General features: G+C 47.9%; 1 protein-coding gene across 2 annotated transcripts in view; it reads right to left on the bottom strand.

The window, feature by feature from the left end:
• The window catches only part of Wwtr1 (WW domain containing transcription regulator 1), a 124,354-nt gene extending 111,203 nt beyond the window's left edge, over positions 1–13,151 (bottom strand). The window contains exons 1-2 of one of the 2 annotated variants that reach the window (XM_005077900.4): positions 12,949–13,151; positions 12,057–12,491 (exon numbers count right to left, since the gene is read on the bottom strand). In XM_005077900.4, coding sequence (XP_005077957.1) covers positions 12,057–12,491; positions 12,949–13,151 — 638 coding nt within the window. Of the gene's footprint in view, positions 1–12,056; positions 12,492–12,834 lie in introns of both variants that reach the window. The other variant, XM_013119016.3, reaches the window with a different exon arrangement.
• Positions 13,152–13,566: the final 415 nt, after the last annotated feature.

Genomic DNA, 13,566 nt, shown 5'->3' with positions numbered 1-13,566 from the left:
ATTTTAACCAGAAGAGACTGGAGGTGTCTGATCCCCACATCTAACTCTCTGAACCTTTATTTTTTCTCTTTCCACCCTTCTTGGTATACGTTTAAGAAAGAGGGGAAAAAAAATCAATGCCACACAGTCTGTACATTTAAATTGAGCCCACATGACATTTCCTTCACATTTAATTACTTCCATACAATTTACATCCGCTAGTCACGCTAGACCCCAGAGTAGTAAACATGCTCCTTGACAAAGACACTCTTGTCTGATAATAACCCCATAATCAAAGTTCAGGGATTACGAGGAAGGCCCAGTTGGCTGATGGGTGAAACAAACAGGTTTTTTCAAATTCAGGCTCCAGAGCAGAAGCAAACCAAAGCTGGCCACTCCAGCGTCGTGCGGACGAACAAAGCCAGGCCATACCGCAAAAGGAGCAGTCTCCTGCCTCGTGAAGCTCGTCAGAAAGAGCCAGCGCACAATGGACCCTGAAGAGCACAGCCACAGTTTGCTGTCAGGGTTTTGGGTCTGGACGACAAGCTGGTGTTTAAACCTTTTTTAAAGAAGCAAATCATTCTTCACGGAAGCTCTTATCCCGCAGCAAAACCGGGCAACGCAGATGCGTCACAAAAGCGATTACAAAGCAGCTCAAGACTTTGACAAGTATGTCTGTTTCCACACACTGGCTCAACCTTATCTTACTTTCCCCACCTTTCCCGAAGATTTAGCTTTGAAGCTAACTCCATGACAGCACAAGGGTTCTAAGGCGGCTAACTGGGCGTCTCCCTCCCTCACGGCCCACTTTTCCAAAGAATCATGCCACTTTTCCTACAAAACCCCTTGAGGCCATTTTAAAGACCGACCATTTTATAACTCCGTGCAATCCCTCCTCATGTCCAAAGCCCATGTCTGCCAAGGGCAGACAACCTGAGCCATTTCTCACATTCAGTCACATGTCACACGACTCATTCCCGTGTCTGTAGCTTTCCCCAGCTCCTCTTCATAAACCGCCGCCTTGTCTACGGATGAAGGTTAGAAGACACCGACTCTACCACTGTGAACTTGGAAACTGACAGATGACATACATGTAAGGACTCAGGCACTGTGCTGGCCCTGTCACCTGGCAGAACGCCCTCAGGCAGTACCCTGGTCAGCCCAGGGTTCCATGGCTACACAGTCTGTACGCAGGCGCAAAGGACCCCTTTAAAAGAAAGACACCCCCCACCCTGCCCACTTACACTCTCTCTTTCCTTCTGCTGCTCTGGGGCAGCCGAGACTTTTCCTGTCTCCCTCTCCTCGTCTGACCTCCCTCTGTCTGAGTCTCAACCTCTTTTCTCCTTCCTTCCCTCCCCTTTCTAATAAAACTTCTCACTTAAACTCTGTCGCCTGGCATGTTTGTCCCCCGCCTCTGTCACCCTCACCGTGCCATGGAATCCGCTAAGTTCCCTCACCAGCTTTATTATAACATGACAGCTTTTGCTTCTAGTCAAATAACTACTTTTGGTCCAATAATGTGGTTCTAATAAAACCAGGCATGATGGCACACAGCTTTAATCTCAGGATTCAGGAGCTGCGTGAGCTCAAGGCCAGCCTGGGCTATGTAAAGAGACCCTCTCAAAAAAAAGAAAAAGAAAAAGAAAAAACTCTGGGTGCAAGCAAAATCCCGAGTGACCAGGAATTCCCCCCACTTCTCCCAGGTCTTTAATCTCAGCAATCGGCAGGCAGAGGCAGGTGAAGCCCATGAATTGGAAACTGGTCTTTTCTACACACCGAGTTCTGGGCCAGCCAGCATGAGGGTGATCCTAATGAGGACTCCTAGCAATGCAGGATATACGGGAGTCTTCACTGACCATCCCTTGTCGCCAGGTGAGGCTTCCAGTGGTGGGACTCAGTTGCATTCAATTGAGTTGCTGGCCAAGAGGGTACCATGGAAACCAGAAAACAACCCAGGCTGTTGCTAAGACAAAGCTTTGCTCTCTGCAACTGGCTGCGTGGGGGTGAGGGGGGGGGGCATTGCTGAGAACAACACTCACACAACTCACTGAACAAGGAGAAGCTGAGCTGGTGCCTAGAGCCCTCAGCCCTACACTCCTACATGCTAGCCTCTTTGGTTCCAGAAGGTACTCTGCAGGCTGCTGAAAGAGAGCCTGGACACCAACCCAACTACAAAACCTTTGACCTACAGTCTGTCCCGCCTGCAAAATATGCTAGGACAGTGGTGTTACAGAACCTGTGTGAGTAACCAGCCAGTATCTGATTGGCTCGAGGCACACTGGACTAGAAGACATCCATACGCTGCACTGCTTGGGTAACCAAGAACCAGAGACTGGAGAGCCCAGAGGCCTAGGGTAAGACCAAACACTAGTGGTCTTAAAAAGAAAATGCATAAACTGACTCCTAATGATAGTCTGCTATGCTCTTAGATCAGTGCCTTATCCAGTCGTCATCAGAGAGACTTCCTCCGACAACAGATAGAAACGGATGCAGAAACAGCACAACCAAACACTATTCAAAAGACATTCTAAATTGGAGGTCTCCATCAAGCCCCTCCCTCCAGTGCTCAGGAAATCTCGAGGAAAGCGAGACAAAAGACTGTAAGTTACAGGGCATGGAGGACACCAGGAGAACAAGGCCCTCTGGATCAACCAAGCAGGGCTCGCAGACTGAAGTGGCGGTCACAGAGACTACGTGGGTCTGCACCGGGCCCTCTGCGTATATATTATAGCTATTAGCTTAGTATTCTTGTGGGACTCCTGGCTGAGAACAAATGGGTCTCTGACTCTTATGCCTGCTCCAGCTGCCATGACCAACTGTGATACAATAGTTTTAATTTCATCTTGCTATATTTTATTTTGTTTGGTTGTTATCTCTTAGAAGCTGACCTTTTCTAAAGAGACAGACGGGGGTGGGTACGGAGGGGAGGGAAAGTGGGGAGGAACTGGGAGGGGCAGAGGAGGAGAAACTATAACCAGTTTGTATGAGAAAGGTATCTTTTCAATAGGAGTAAATTGTAAGGGGACAGTTCATCAAAACTTAAATATGAGTTTCTAAGTGAATGTTTTAAAAATCTGAAGTTTCTTTAGTGAACTAATGAGTTGGCATATAAAATAATTGTCTCTGAATATATGCACACGTACATCATTATAACATGCACAGCTACATCTGGGGGCTGGCAAGATGGCTCGGCAGGTGAGGGACATGCCACCACTGGTGACAATCTGAGTCCAATCCCTGGGACCCACGTGGTGAAAGAGAAAGTGAATGCCCGCAATCAGTCGTGACTTCAAACCATACTGTGGCACACGCAAGGTGTGCTGTGACGGAGTACATGTAATGAAAACTCATTTGTGGTAAGTATCCGTAAATGAGATCTTTTCCGCTAACATGATCCCATGACACCAGTTTAGACCTCCATGCTCATAAGCAGGTTTGTATTTCTTTCCTCCTGCAGCTCTCCGTCCTGGGCCCCACACGGCAGGCATGAATCACCCAAGGTGCTTCCAGTCCTAAGAAGGACCTTGCAAAAAAAAAAAGCCACTAAAACTCCATCGTGACACCTTGCTTCAAGGCATGAGCTGACAAGCTCTTCAATGTCCTGCAGCCCCCTGCTCACCGAGAAGATGAAGCTGATTACCTGATGCATGTGCCACAGAGAAGCCCGCATCCTTTGGAGATTTCTAACCACTTAACCATTACTGGCCAATTACCAGGTTAAACGGCAAGCACCTGGGCACCACCTGACTCACGCCACTGGGGCTAATCATTACAAAGGAACTTACTCTGTAACTTACTCTAACACCTGTCGGGCTTGGGCTTCACAGAAAGGTGTTTGTATGACACCGCTTTTCCACAATGAGCCAACACTCTGCTCCTACTGCGAAGGGCTGTTTAATCGTCACTGATCAGTGGTAACTAAATTCAAGCCGACATACATACTGTGTACTGAAGGGACCACAGTGCCCTCCTTTAGAGCAGCCTTTCTCAAGCCAGAGGCCCCACACACACACCGCCTTCACAGGCAAAATGTAGACACTGCTAGACCAGTAACTCGCGCTGATGAGCTTGTCCTTCACCAGCAACGGAGTGACTTTTTTAAAAGACCAAGAAAGAAGGAAGGGAGGATCACACTTAGTCACACGCTTAGCCTCCTAGCAGCGTCTCCTCGCTTGATTCCTAGCTTCCATTCCTTCACGTTTTCCCACAAGGTAAACGCATGACTGGATTTTATGATAAGTGGCTCACGTGAACCAATATACCTTCGACGATATGGTTTTAAAAGTCCATACTTTCAGCCGGGCGTTGGTGGCGCACGCTTTTAATCCCAGCACTTGGGAGGCAGAGGCAGGCGGATCTCTGTGAGTTCGAGACCAGCCTGGTCTACCAAGTGAGTTCCAGGACAGTCCCCAAAGCCTCAGAGAAACCCTGTCTTGAAAAACCAAAAGAAAAAAAAAGTCCATACTTTCCCAAAGCTTCATATCCACGGGCTTGTATTTCACACACTACACAAAACAAAGAGTCATCTAGTGGGGACTCTTGCACCATCAAATTTATCTTCAGAAAACTTGAGAGCAAGGCGTGGTTGGGCACGCCTTTAGTCCAGCACTCAGAAGGCAGAGGCAGGAGGATCTCCCTGAGAGGCCAGCCTGGTCTACAGAGCGAGTTCTAGGACAGCCAGGGCTACACAAAGAAACTGTGGCAAAAAGAAAACTAAAAAAAAAAACAACAACAACAACAACAGAAAACTTCAAGAATATCATGAACAGAAGAACTCAACTGTTTCCTTTATGAACCCTAACCCTCCTGTTAAATTCATGTTCACACAAATTCCAAACCTGTCACAATCTCATTTGTTCCTAAATTTTCAAAATGTAGCAAATAAAATAACCTTTAATCATTTTTTATTATTATTTTTTGATGCACCTGCATGTATGTGTGGTGCCCCTAGAGGCTGGAAGAGAATCCCCTGGAACTAGAGCTACAGACAGTCTTGAACCACCATCGGGGGCTGGGAACCCAGCCTGGGTCCTCCACAAGACCAGCCAGTACTCCTACAAACTGAGCCATCTGTCCAGCAACATGAAACAGCCTTTTAATCACAATGTAAGCTTTAACTATAAAATGCAACCAAACTCAACTCAGTTTGATATAATCAAATATAGCATGCAGAATTTATTCGCATTAATCTCAGCATTGCCTTTCCAAGTAGCAATGAGTTCTGAGAAACAATAACAACAAAAACACAGTAAAGATGAACCCTCACTCGAAACTACAGTTCCAGTTCCAGAACTATAAACTTGTAAGTGACATTCTCCAAACATAATCTGCTATTTTATGGCTACATGGCTATGTAGTATGAGACACCCCAACTAACAAAGACGGACCGTGAGCTGAGAATGGAGACCAGGACAAGTTGATTCTTTCCTATTTTTTTAGATTTATTTTTATTATTTTATGAGTATCAATGTTTTGCCTGCATGGATGTCTGTCTGGTGCCCGAGCAGGGAGTGAGCCCCCGTGTGATGCTGGGAATTGAACCCCGGCCCTTTACAACCACAACAAGGGCTCTTAAGGACTGAGCCAACTCTCCAGGCCCCAAATTCAAATCTTGTATTAAAAACCCTGATTTCAGATCTCATTTTAGTAGAGTGCATAAGCAAATGTACGGTCTCTCTACAAATCATCAGGCCTACAAATTGAGAGAATCCTTCCGTGTCAGAGTCACTAGAGATTATTATAAGAATATTTGCCGGGCCGTAAGAGAACATGTTGCCTATACCTCTCTGAAACCTTCCTTTTTCCCTTTTCTAAAACCAAACTACTAAATTAACATGTGATCTAGTGCCTCAGGCCCAGGGCTTTGCCATAGCCCAAGACAGAGAGCGGACTCAGTGGAGAACGTTCCCTGGACACGTCTAGGTTTGCAGTGTAAACCATACCTCCCTCCCTGACCTACTCTTTCCTTTCTGGCTTCCAGGCTTTCTTTTTCTTTTCAGTTTCCTCCTGCCTTTCTGACTCTTCCCCTTCCTGCCCTTCACAGGATGTCTAAGGACGCCTCTGTCTGAAGCCCCGTGAGACCTCACCCACACGGGAATTCAAATCTGGACTCAATACAACTGTAGAGCCCAGAAGGACTGGGCAAGAACACAGAATGTGGCCTCGACGGTAAGGACAGATTCCACATAAATGCATTAAGTTACTTAGACATACTAGAAAGAAATCATCTGAGGAAACCATCGTCCAACTTCCCTGAGCATTTAAAGGAAGTCACTGGTTGCTAGAGGGCGGAGCTCACAAGGGCCAGTCTCTTCCTGAAGGGATACTCAGTTAATGGTTGCTGGGGAGGGAGAGCCATTGTCTTCAGTGATGTCACCACTAGGAAGGTCCTCATGCCCTACAAATAACCCTCGACATGCTCACGTAAGCCACCCCAATTAAATTCACTGGGCCTCGAAAAGAAAGACATGGAAGCAGAGGAGAGATTGGCTGGGGAAGAGGAAGAGGTCAGGGGAATGAGAAGTCAGGAGAGGTAATGGGGACTAAACATGATGACAGAACATGACAGTCAGGTATGAAAATGTCATAATAAAAGGTAGTCTTACATGGAAATGATATGTAGTAATCGAGTAAGAAATAAAAGTGTTCCCTGTGGAAGAAAGAAAGATTTATGGCTATGGTCAGAAGCCCAGCATGGTCTTCTTGAAACTATAATCCAAATTCTCAGGGACTGAATGAGATCATTATAGATTTGAGGCCAACCTGGGCTACCCCGAGTGAGACCGTGTCTCAAAAATAGACATCATGGTCTGAAAATATGAAAAGGGATGTAAATTTCATCAATGAAGAGTAAGTAAGAAAAGAACCCATTTCATTGTGGGGTGGCAATATTGTCTCTTGTTTGGTTAAGGGTTTATAATGTCAGACACAAGTGCTGGTTTAAAATTCAATCTAAGCCGGCGAAGAGGTGAACGCCTCTAGTCCCAGCTCTCAGAGGCGGAAATAGGTGGATCCCTGAGTTCAAAGCCAGACTGGTCTACACAGCCAGCAAAGACTGTATAATGAAAGACCCTGACACAACAAACCAATAGAGAAAGAAAAAATCCAATTCCTGCTAATATATAAGGAAATCAATCATTTTATAGAGTTAAAATCATAGAGATGTTGACTGTGGATTTTCACGAATCATGAAGGGCTACAGAAAGAGCTCAGTAAGTAGTTAAGAGCACTCGCTGCTCTTCCAGAGGATCCAAGTTCAGTTCCTCTATCACAGCTCACAACTGCCTCTAATTCCAGCCCCAAGGAACCTGACACCCTGTTCTGGCCTCTGAGGACCGGCACACATGGCAGCCACACAGACACATACAATCAATTTCTTCTAAAAAGTAACAATGAATCTTAAAGAGAAAGAATTTATGAGTATACTGGTACACCACTTTAATCCCAGCAATCAGGAGACAGAGCCAGGTGGAGTTCTGTGAGTTCAAGACTAGCCTGGCCTACAGAACAAGTTCCGAGATAGCCAGGGCTACACAGTGAGATCCTGTCTCACCATTTAGACAAAGCACACAGAACACCAGGCTCTGATAAGGTGAACAGGCCCTGTAAGAACCAGCAGGCAGCCACACGTCACCGACATTCTACCGAAAGTGACAAAAAGTCTGGGCTGGCCCACAGCAGAGTGCCTGCCTAGCATGCATGGAATCACGGGCTCAGCGACATGAGCTAGGCATGGTCACACATGCCTGAGACCCCAGCAGCACTCAGGGAGCAAAGGCTGGAACTCCAACCAGAAGGGAATGCTCGGCCTTTGAAACCAGCTTGGGACACAAGAGATCCTGACTTAAAAAAAAAAGTTGAGGAAAAAAAATACAAAAAATAAAGATGACTAGCAGGCAAACAACATGTAAACAACAAACTCAGAAAAAAAAAAAGCAAAACTAGGAGGGAACTACACTCTCCCTATCTTATCAGAGTCTTCCACTGAGGGTTAAAGAGGGAACCCAAATTAAACACAGATGCAATTTTTAAAAGTTTAAAGGTTCTTAGCTGTGAACACTGACTGAGGAGTCGAAGGAAACCACTGTTGTTCAATGACAGACGTCTGTACAACTAGATCTTTACCACGTATGAAGATGTTTGATTAAAAAATGATCTTAAGCATATATTTCAGAAAAGGCAAAACAGTAGGGTGTGGTAACCACGCCTTTAATCCTAGTACACAGCTATATCATGTGACCTGGAGTTTAAAAAAAATACTACAATTATTAATAGAGGTCATTGCCCGGCAGAGGTGGCACACTCAGGAAGCAGAGGCAAGCCGGTCTCTGTGAGTTTGAGGCCAGCCTAGTCTACACAGTGAGTGCCAGGCCAGGCTCCACAGCTACACTCGGAGGAAAAAAAACAACAACAACAACAACAAAAAATCATTAATAAGAATGGTCAACATAAGAGTAGGACAAAGTTTTCTCTAGCAGAATTATTATTTTTCTATAATAACATTTATAGAATAAAGACTGAAAAAAAAATGGCCAGGCGTTGGTGGCGCACGCCTTTAATCCCAGCACTGGGGAGGCAGAGGCAGGCGGATCTCTGTGAGTTCAAGGCCAGCCTGGTCAACAAGAGCGAGTTCCAGAATAGGCTCCAAAGCAATACAGAGAAATCCTGTCTCAGAAAGAAAAAAAAGTTAAAAGACTAAAAAAATTGACTAAGGGTCATCATTCTCCTTATAATTCTGTTTTATGGTTCATGCACAAAAACCATGCATTACATTATAATCAGAAATGTGAAGATAAATAAATGATAACCTCAGTAGGGGCGCTTAAGTGAGTGCTGGCTGTTCTCCCCGGAGCACTGGGGCTCCCAGCATGTACCCTGGGCTGCCCACAAGGACTCTTCAGAGGAAACACCAGGCTTCAGCTCTGCCTCTTCACCCTGTACCTTAAAGGTAGCCATACCGGAGAAAAGGTGTCAATATTCAAAAAGAAACCTTTAAGAACAAACAGAAAGGGCTTTCCCCAACACTCAGAGCACAGGAAGCCAGGCCTACAAAGTGAGAACCTGCTTTAAAAAAAAAAAAAAAAAAAGGAGCAGAAAGTGATGTCATATACCTAGGAATAATCTAGCTTACCTAAAAAAAAATGACAAAAGATGGTTAAAAGCCTCTTAAAGGTCTAGGCTCCAATCCCCATTAAAGCCACTGTCCAGCTAGCTGTGTTAGTGACATACATTAAAAAGGAGGTTCTGAGCCAGGTGTTGGTGGCACACGCCTTTAATCCCAGCACTCGGGAGGCAGAGGCAGGCGGATCTCTGTGAGTTCGAGGCCTGCCTGGTCTACAAAGTGAGTTCCAGGACAGCCTCCAAAGCTACAGAGAAACCCTGTCTCGAAAAACCAAAAAAAAAAAGGGGGGGGTTCTGAAAAGGGAAAATAACACCTGCTTCAAGATAGATGGAGACATCGTTTCTGTCAGAGTCCACTGTCAAATGACTTCTTCAGCCTCCTCTAGCAAATATATATATATATATATATATATATATATATATATATATATCAGAAAAGCCGCTAAAACCCTCAAGCTGATCCTCGTCAATTCTAAACACCTTTGGTTTCTGACTGATACAACCCTGGGTCCCCATAGTCAAGAATAGGATTCTTCTGCCAGCCCCATTTACAGATGCTAACGCTGAGTAACAGAGTCAGGGTGGACAGCACAGCTACCATTTTTCTTAAGGCTGTGTAACCAAGTGTGACAAAGAACATTTACCTTATTCAAACTTCAAGCAACGCTCTGGGAGACACGGAGAATTCTTGGCAGATTGCTTATTCTACAAGACAATAGCCACAAAAAACATAATTCCTTATGTTCTCCTAGTCACTTAGCTAAGAACTTTCCAGGGGTGGCATCAGGCAATGCCATCCACCAACTACTCGAAAGGAAAGGAAGAAGCACTCTGGTTTAGTACCTGTGGCTGCATAGGTGGACAGAAATGGATCATAACAGCAGCTTTCTCAATACACAAGGCTAACTTCTATTTTTGCCCTAAATCCCAAACACATCTGAGCAATGTTAACCATTAAAACATGTAGACAAGAATTTTTTTTACTTAGAGGTCATTTTTGTCTATATTTCCACAGACATTAGGAAATCCCAGTTCTTATTTCATATTTCAATAATCACACTTATGTGTACATTCATGAGCTGTTTAAAAATCATCTGAGATCAAAAGGGACAATCTAAAATTATTTGGACTCTTCTTAACATTTATTGCAAAGTCCATGTTAGTTAAAATCCTGGTGAAAATGTACAGTTGCATTTACCTAAGTGAGCTTAATGCATAATGACATTTTGAACATGTGCACACTTTGTAAGCTCAGAAAAATGCCCTGCTATTACTTCTACCACTATTTAGAAATCAAAGCACTAAGTGCAAGTCTACACCATGGCTCAGTAATCCAGATGCCAGCTGTGATAAAAGCCCATTGAGTTGGCTTCAGGACATCAGCATCACACCAACTCCCAAAACAAAGATAAAAACAATAAAAAGTATTCCCAAGAGGCTAGAGGGATAGCTCAGTGACTAAGACCAGTTGATGCTCTTGCAGAGGACTGGGGTTCAGTTCCTAGTACCCTAATCCCAAACTAGGGGAGGGAGTTGCAGCTCACACAGCCAGTTGCGGGGATTTAGATACCCTCTTCTGGCCTCCATGGGCACTTCTTGTATGTTGTACACACACATATCTACACACACACACACACACACACACACACACACACACACACACACACAATAATATAATTAATCTTTTGCTGTTGTTTTTCAAGACAGGGTTTCTCTGGGTAATAGATCTGGCTGTCCTAGAACTCGATTTGTAGACCAGGCTGGCCTCAAACTCACAGAGATCTCCCTGCCTCTGCCACCCCGGTGCTGGGACTAAATTGTGTGGCACCACCGCCCAGCAAAATAAATCTTAATATGAACAAGATGTCAACAGCCTTGGGATGGGGAAGAAATGACAACCCATATGAGTCTCTCAGACTTGCCCATAACAAACGTACCCACCACCATATGCTCATTCTTAGGTCCTCAACAATCAAAAGTATCACAGATAAACGCCAAAGAGGAGTTTGGTTAGACTTTTAAAGTAGCACACGCTACCTTACATGTGAACCTTTGAAACAAGGCTACCTCAACAAAGAGACACAGCTCTACGATGAACTTCAAGACCCGTCCGTGGGCATTTTCCCTTTGGGCAGTGAAGCTTAGCCAAGTAGACGAGATTCTGCCACCAAGTGGTGCAGCCGCAATTTCCATCTAGGTCTTTGCCAGCGTGACACCTATGATCTCACTGGTTCTGATAACAATTCCAGTTCCAGCCTGGTTGGTTCCCCCCCCTCAGGAATGCCAGTCTCCTCCAGCATTTGAAAATATATTTCTCCTGTACAGCCTAATCCAAAACCGGAATCTAATGTAGAACTCACTACATCAAAAAGCCAGACCAATGCGACGCGAACGATGACAACGCACACTCCTAATGTGACGGTATTATAGGTTAGCAAGTGTAACGTAATGAGACTCCTGACCCAATTTCCACACAATTTGCTGGTCCAACCCATAACTAGTCTACAATGCAGTTGGTAATTACATCACTGTGCTGGGTGGCCATTACATCACCCAGCTGGGAGAGGTAAACCCACTAGGCACTGTGCTCTTTCCCGACTTGCTTTTCCTGAGTGGTTGAAGCACCCAGACGACCTACTCGTGGCAGACCCACCGCTTCCAGGTTCTCCCCAAAGTCCCTGTTATCTTATGCTAATAGACCTGGCTCTGAGCTAAGTAAGTTAAGGGAGGGGAATTAAGGGCCTAAGATCACAAAAGCTGCTGCTCTCTGGCTTCCAGTCAAGTCTAACTCCCAGAGACCCACTCCTCCCTCGTTTTCCAACTTCGCAGGTCTCTGAAGAACCTTGGCAGAGTCTCAACCGGTCTCTCTGCCTTCCGGACACAGGCGCGCACACCACGAAGGCGACAGCGTCCTGAGCATCACAGCCGTGCCCCCTCTGTGCTGCCGGCTGACTTACTTGAGGAAGTATCTCTGCCCGGTGGCCGTGAAGGTCATCTCCCACCCGGGGGGCAGCGGCAGCTCGTCGGTCACGTCGTAGGACTGCTGGCGGAGGTGCGCGTGCTGCTGCGCGGGGCCCCCGGCGGCGCCCGCACCGGTGCCCAGCTGCAGGGATGCGGGCGACGAGTGCGAGCGGACGTGCTGCGCGCCGCCTGCCAGCCGAGGCCCGGGGTGGCCGCCCGACGAGTCGGTGCTGGACTGGCGCGAGTGCGAGCCAGAGTCGGGCTCCTTGAAGAAGGACTCCGGCAGGATCTTTTTCCGCCAGGAGCTGGGCTTGGGGTTCATGACCGAGTTGAAGAGGGCTTCGAGGTCCGTGTCGAGGTCCTGCGTGACGTGGATGACTTGCTGCCCTGGCGGCGGGAGCCCCGAGGGCACCGAGGACGGATTCATCTTTCTGCAAGGGAAAGAAAAAAATAATAAAGGAAGCTTTTTAGTTTAAGTCGGAGGAGGGGGGTCCAGGGGAAGGACAGAGAGAAAACGCAGAGACTGTTGGGTGCCCGTCGAGGGACCCGCGGTGGGGGGAGGGGGCGCCCCCGGCCTCCGAGATTATGCAACTTTCCCGCAGCTCAGAAGCTGCCCCTGAGCGGGCGGCGGCGGGAGGAGGTGGAAGGGTGCCTGCATCGGGCCGGGTGGCAGCCTCCCCTGGGCAACACACCCACCGCCGATCCCACGGGGCCGGGACCCAGGACGCCGAAGAGCCGGGCGCCAGGGAGGGTGCGGGGCGCGGCGAGCGCTACCTGGGCACGCGGGGAAGCCGAGCCTGGGAGCCTCCCGAGCTTGCGAGCTGGAACCCGGCCCCGTCAGGCAGATCCTGAGCGGATTCCCAGCAGCCGAAAAGTTTGGACTCTCACATCCCCGGAGCTGGCCCCGGGCGCTCGCACTGTGCGAGGAGGAGGCTGCGGCGGCGGCGGCGGAGGAGGAGGAGGAGGAGGAGACGACGACGCAGACGAGCGCAGCGGCCAAGGCTCCCGGACTGTCCCATAAACAAAGTTTGCAGCGAACTCCCACCCCTAGGAAAGAGGCGGGCCGAGAGTGGAGCTGTTGAATTATGCATGACCTCCTGGCCGGAGCCAGCCTGCCCCTCCTCTTCCTCCTCCTCCCACCCGGGTCGGGCCGGCGGGGGTGGGCTGGGCACTTGGCGGCTGGAGAGAGACCGTGCCCCCGCCCCGCCGCGCCGACCTCTCCCGCCGCGCGCTCTATCTGCATTCCTTTGAGTTTACCACTGACTTGGGGCGGGATCAAAGAGAAAATGGCCCAAGCCTGTTAAATCAAGGGGTTGTGGACGAAATCCAAGCCTGAGGATAACGGAGGGCAAGTTGTCGTGGGCCAGGGGCCAGGAAGGGTCGGGTCCGGGGCGCTGCGCCCTCGCCTTGCGGGGAGCGCCCCCACACCGGGATCGCCGCACGGGGCGCGGACCTGGCCGAGGTCGGGCCGGGGCGCACCCTGGCGCAGGGAGACACCCGCGAGGC

This window comes from Mesocricetus auratus, unplaced genomic scaffold, assembly GCF_017639785.1.
Source record: "Mesocricetus auratus isolate SY011 unplaced genomic scaffold, BCM_Maur_2.0 Super-Scaffold_100011, whole genome shotgun sequence".
Lineage (NCBI taxonomy): Eukaryota > Metazoa > Chordata > Mammalia > Rodentia > Cricetidae > Mesocricetus > Mesocricetus auratus.
This window is presented reverse-complemented; position numbering and strand designations above follow the sequence as displayed.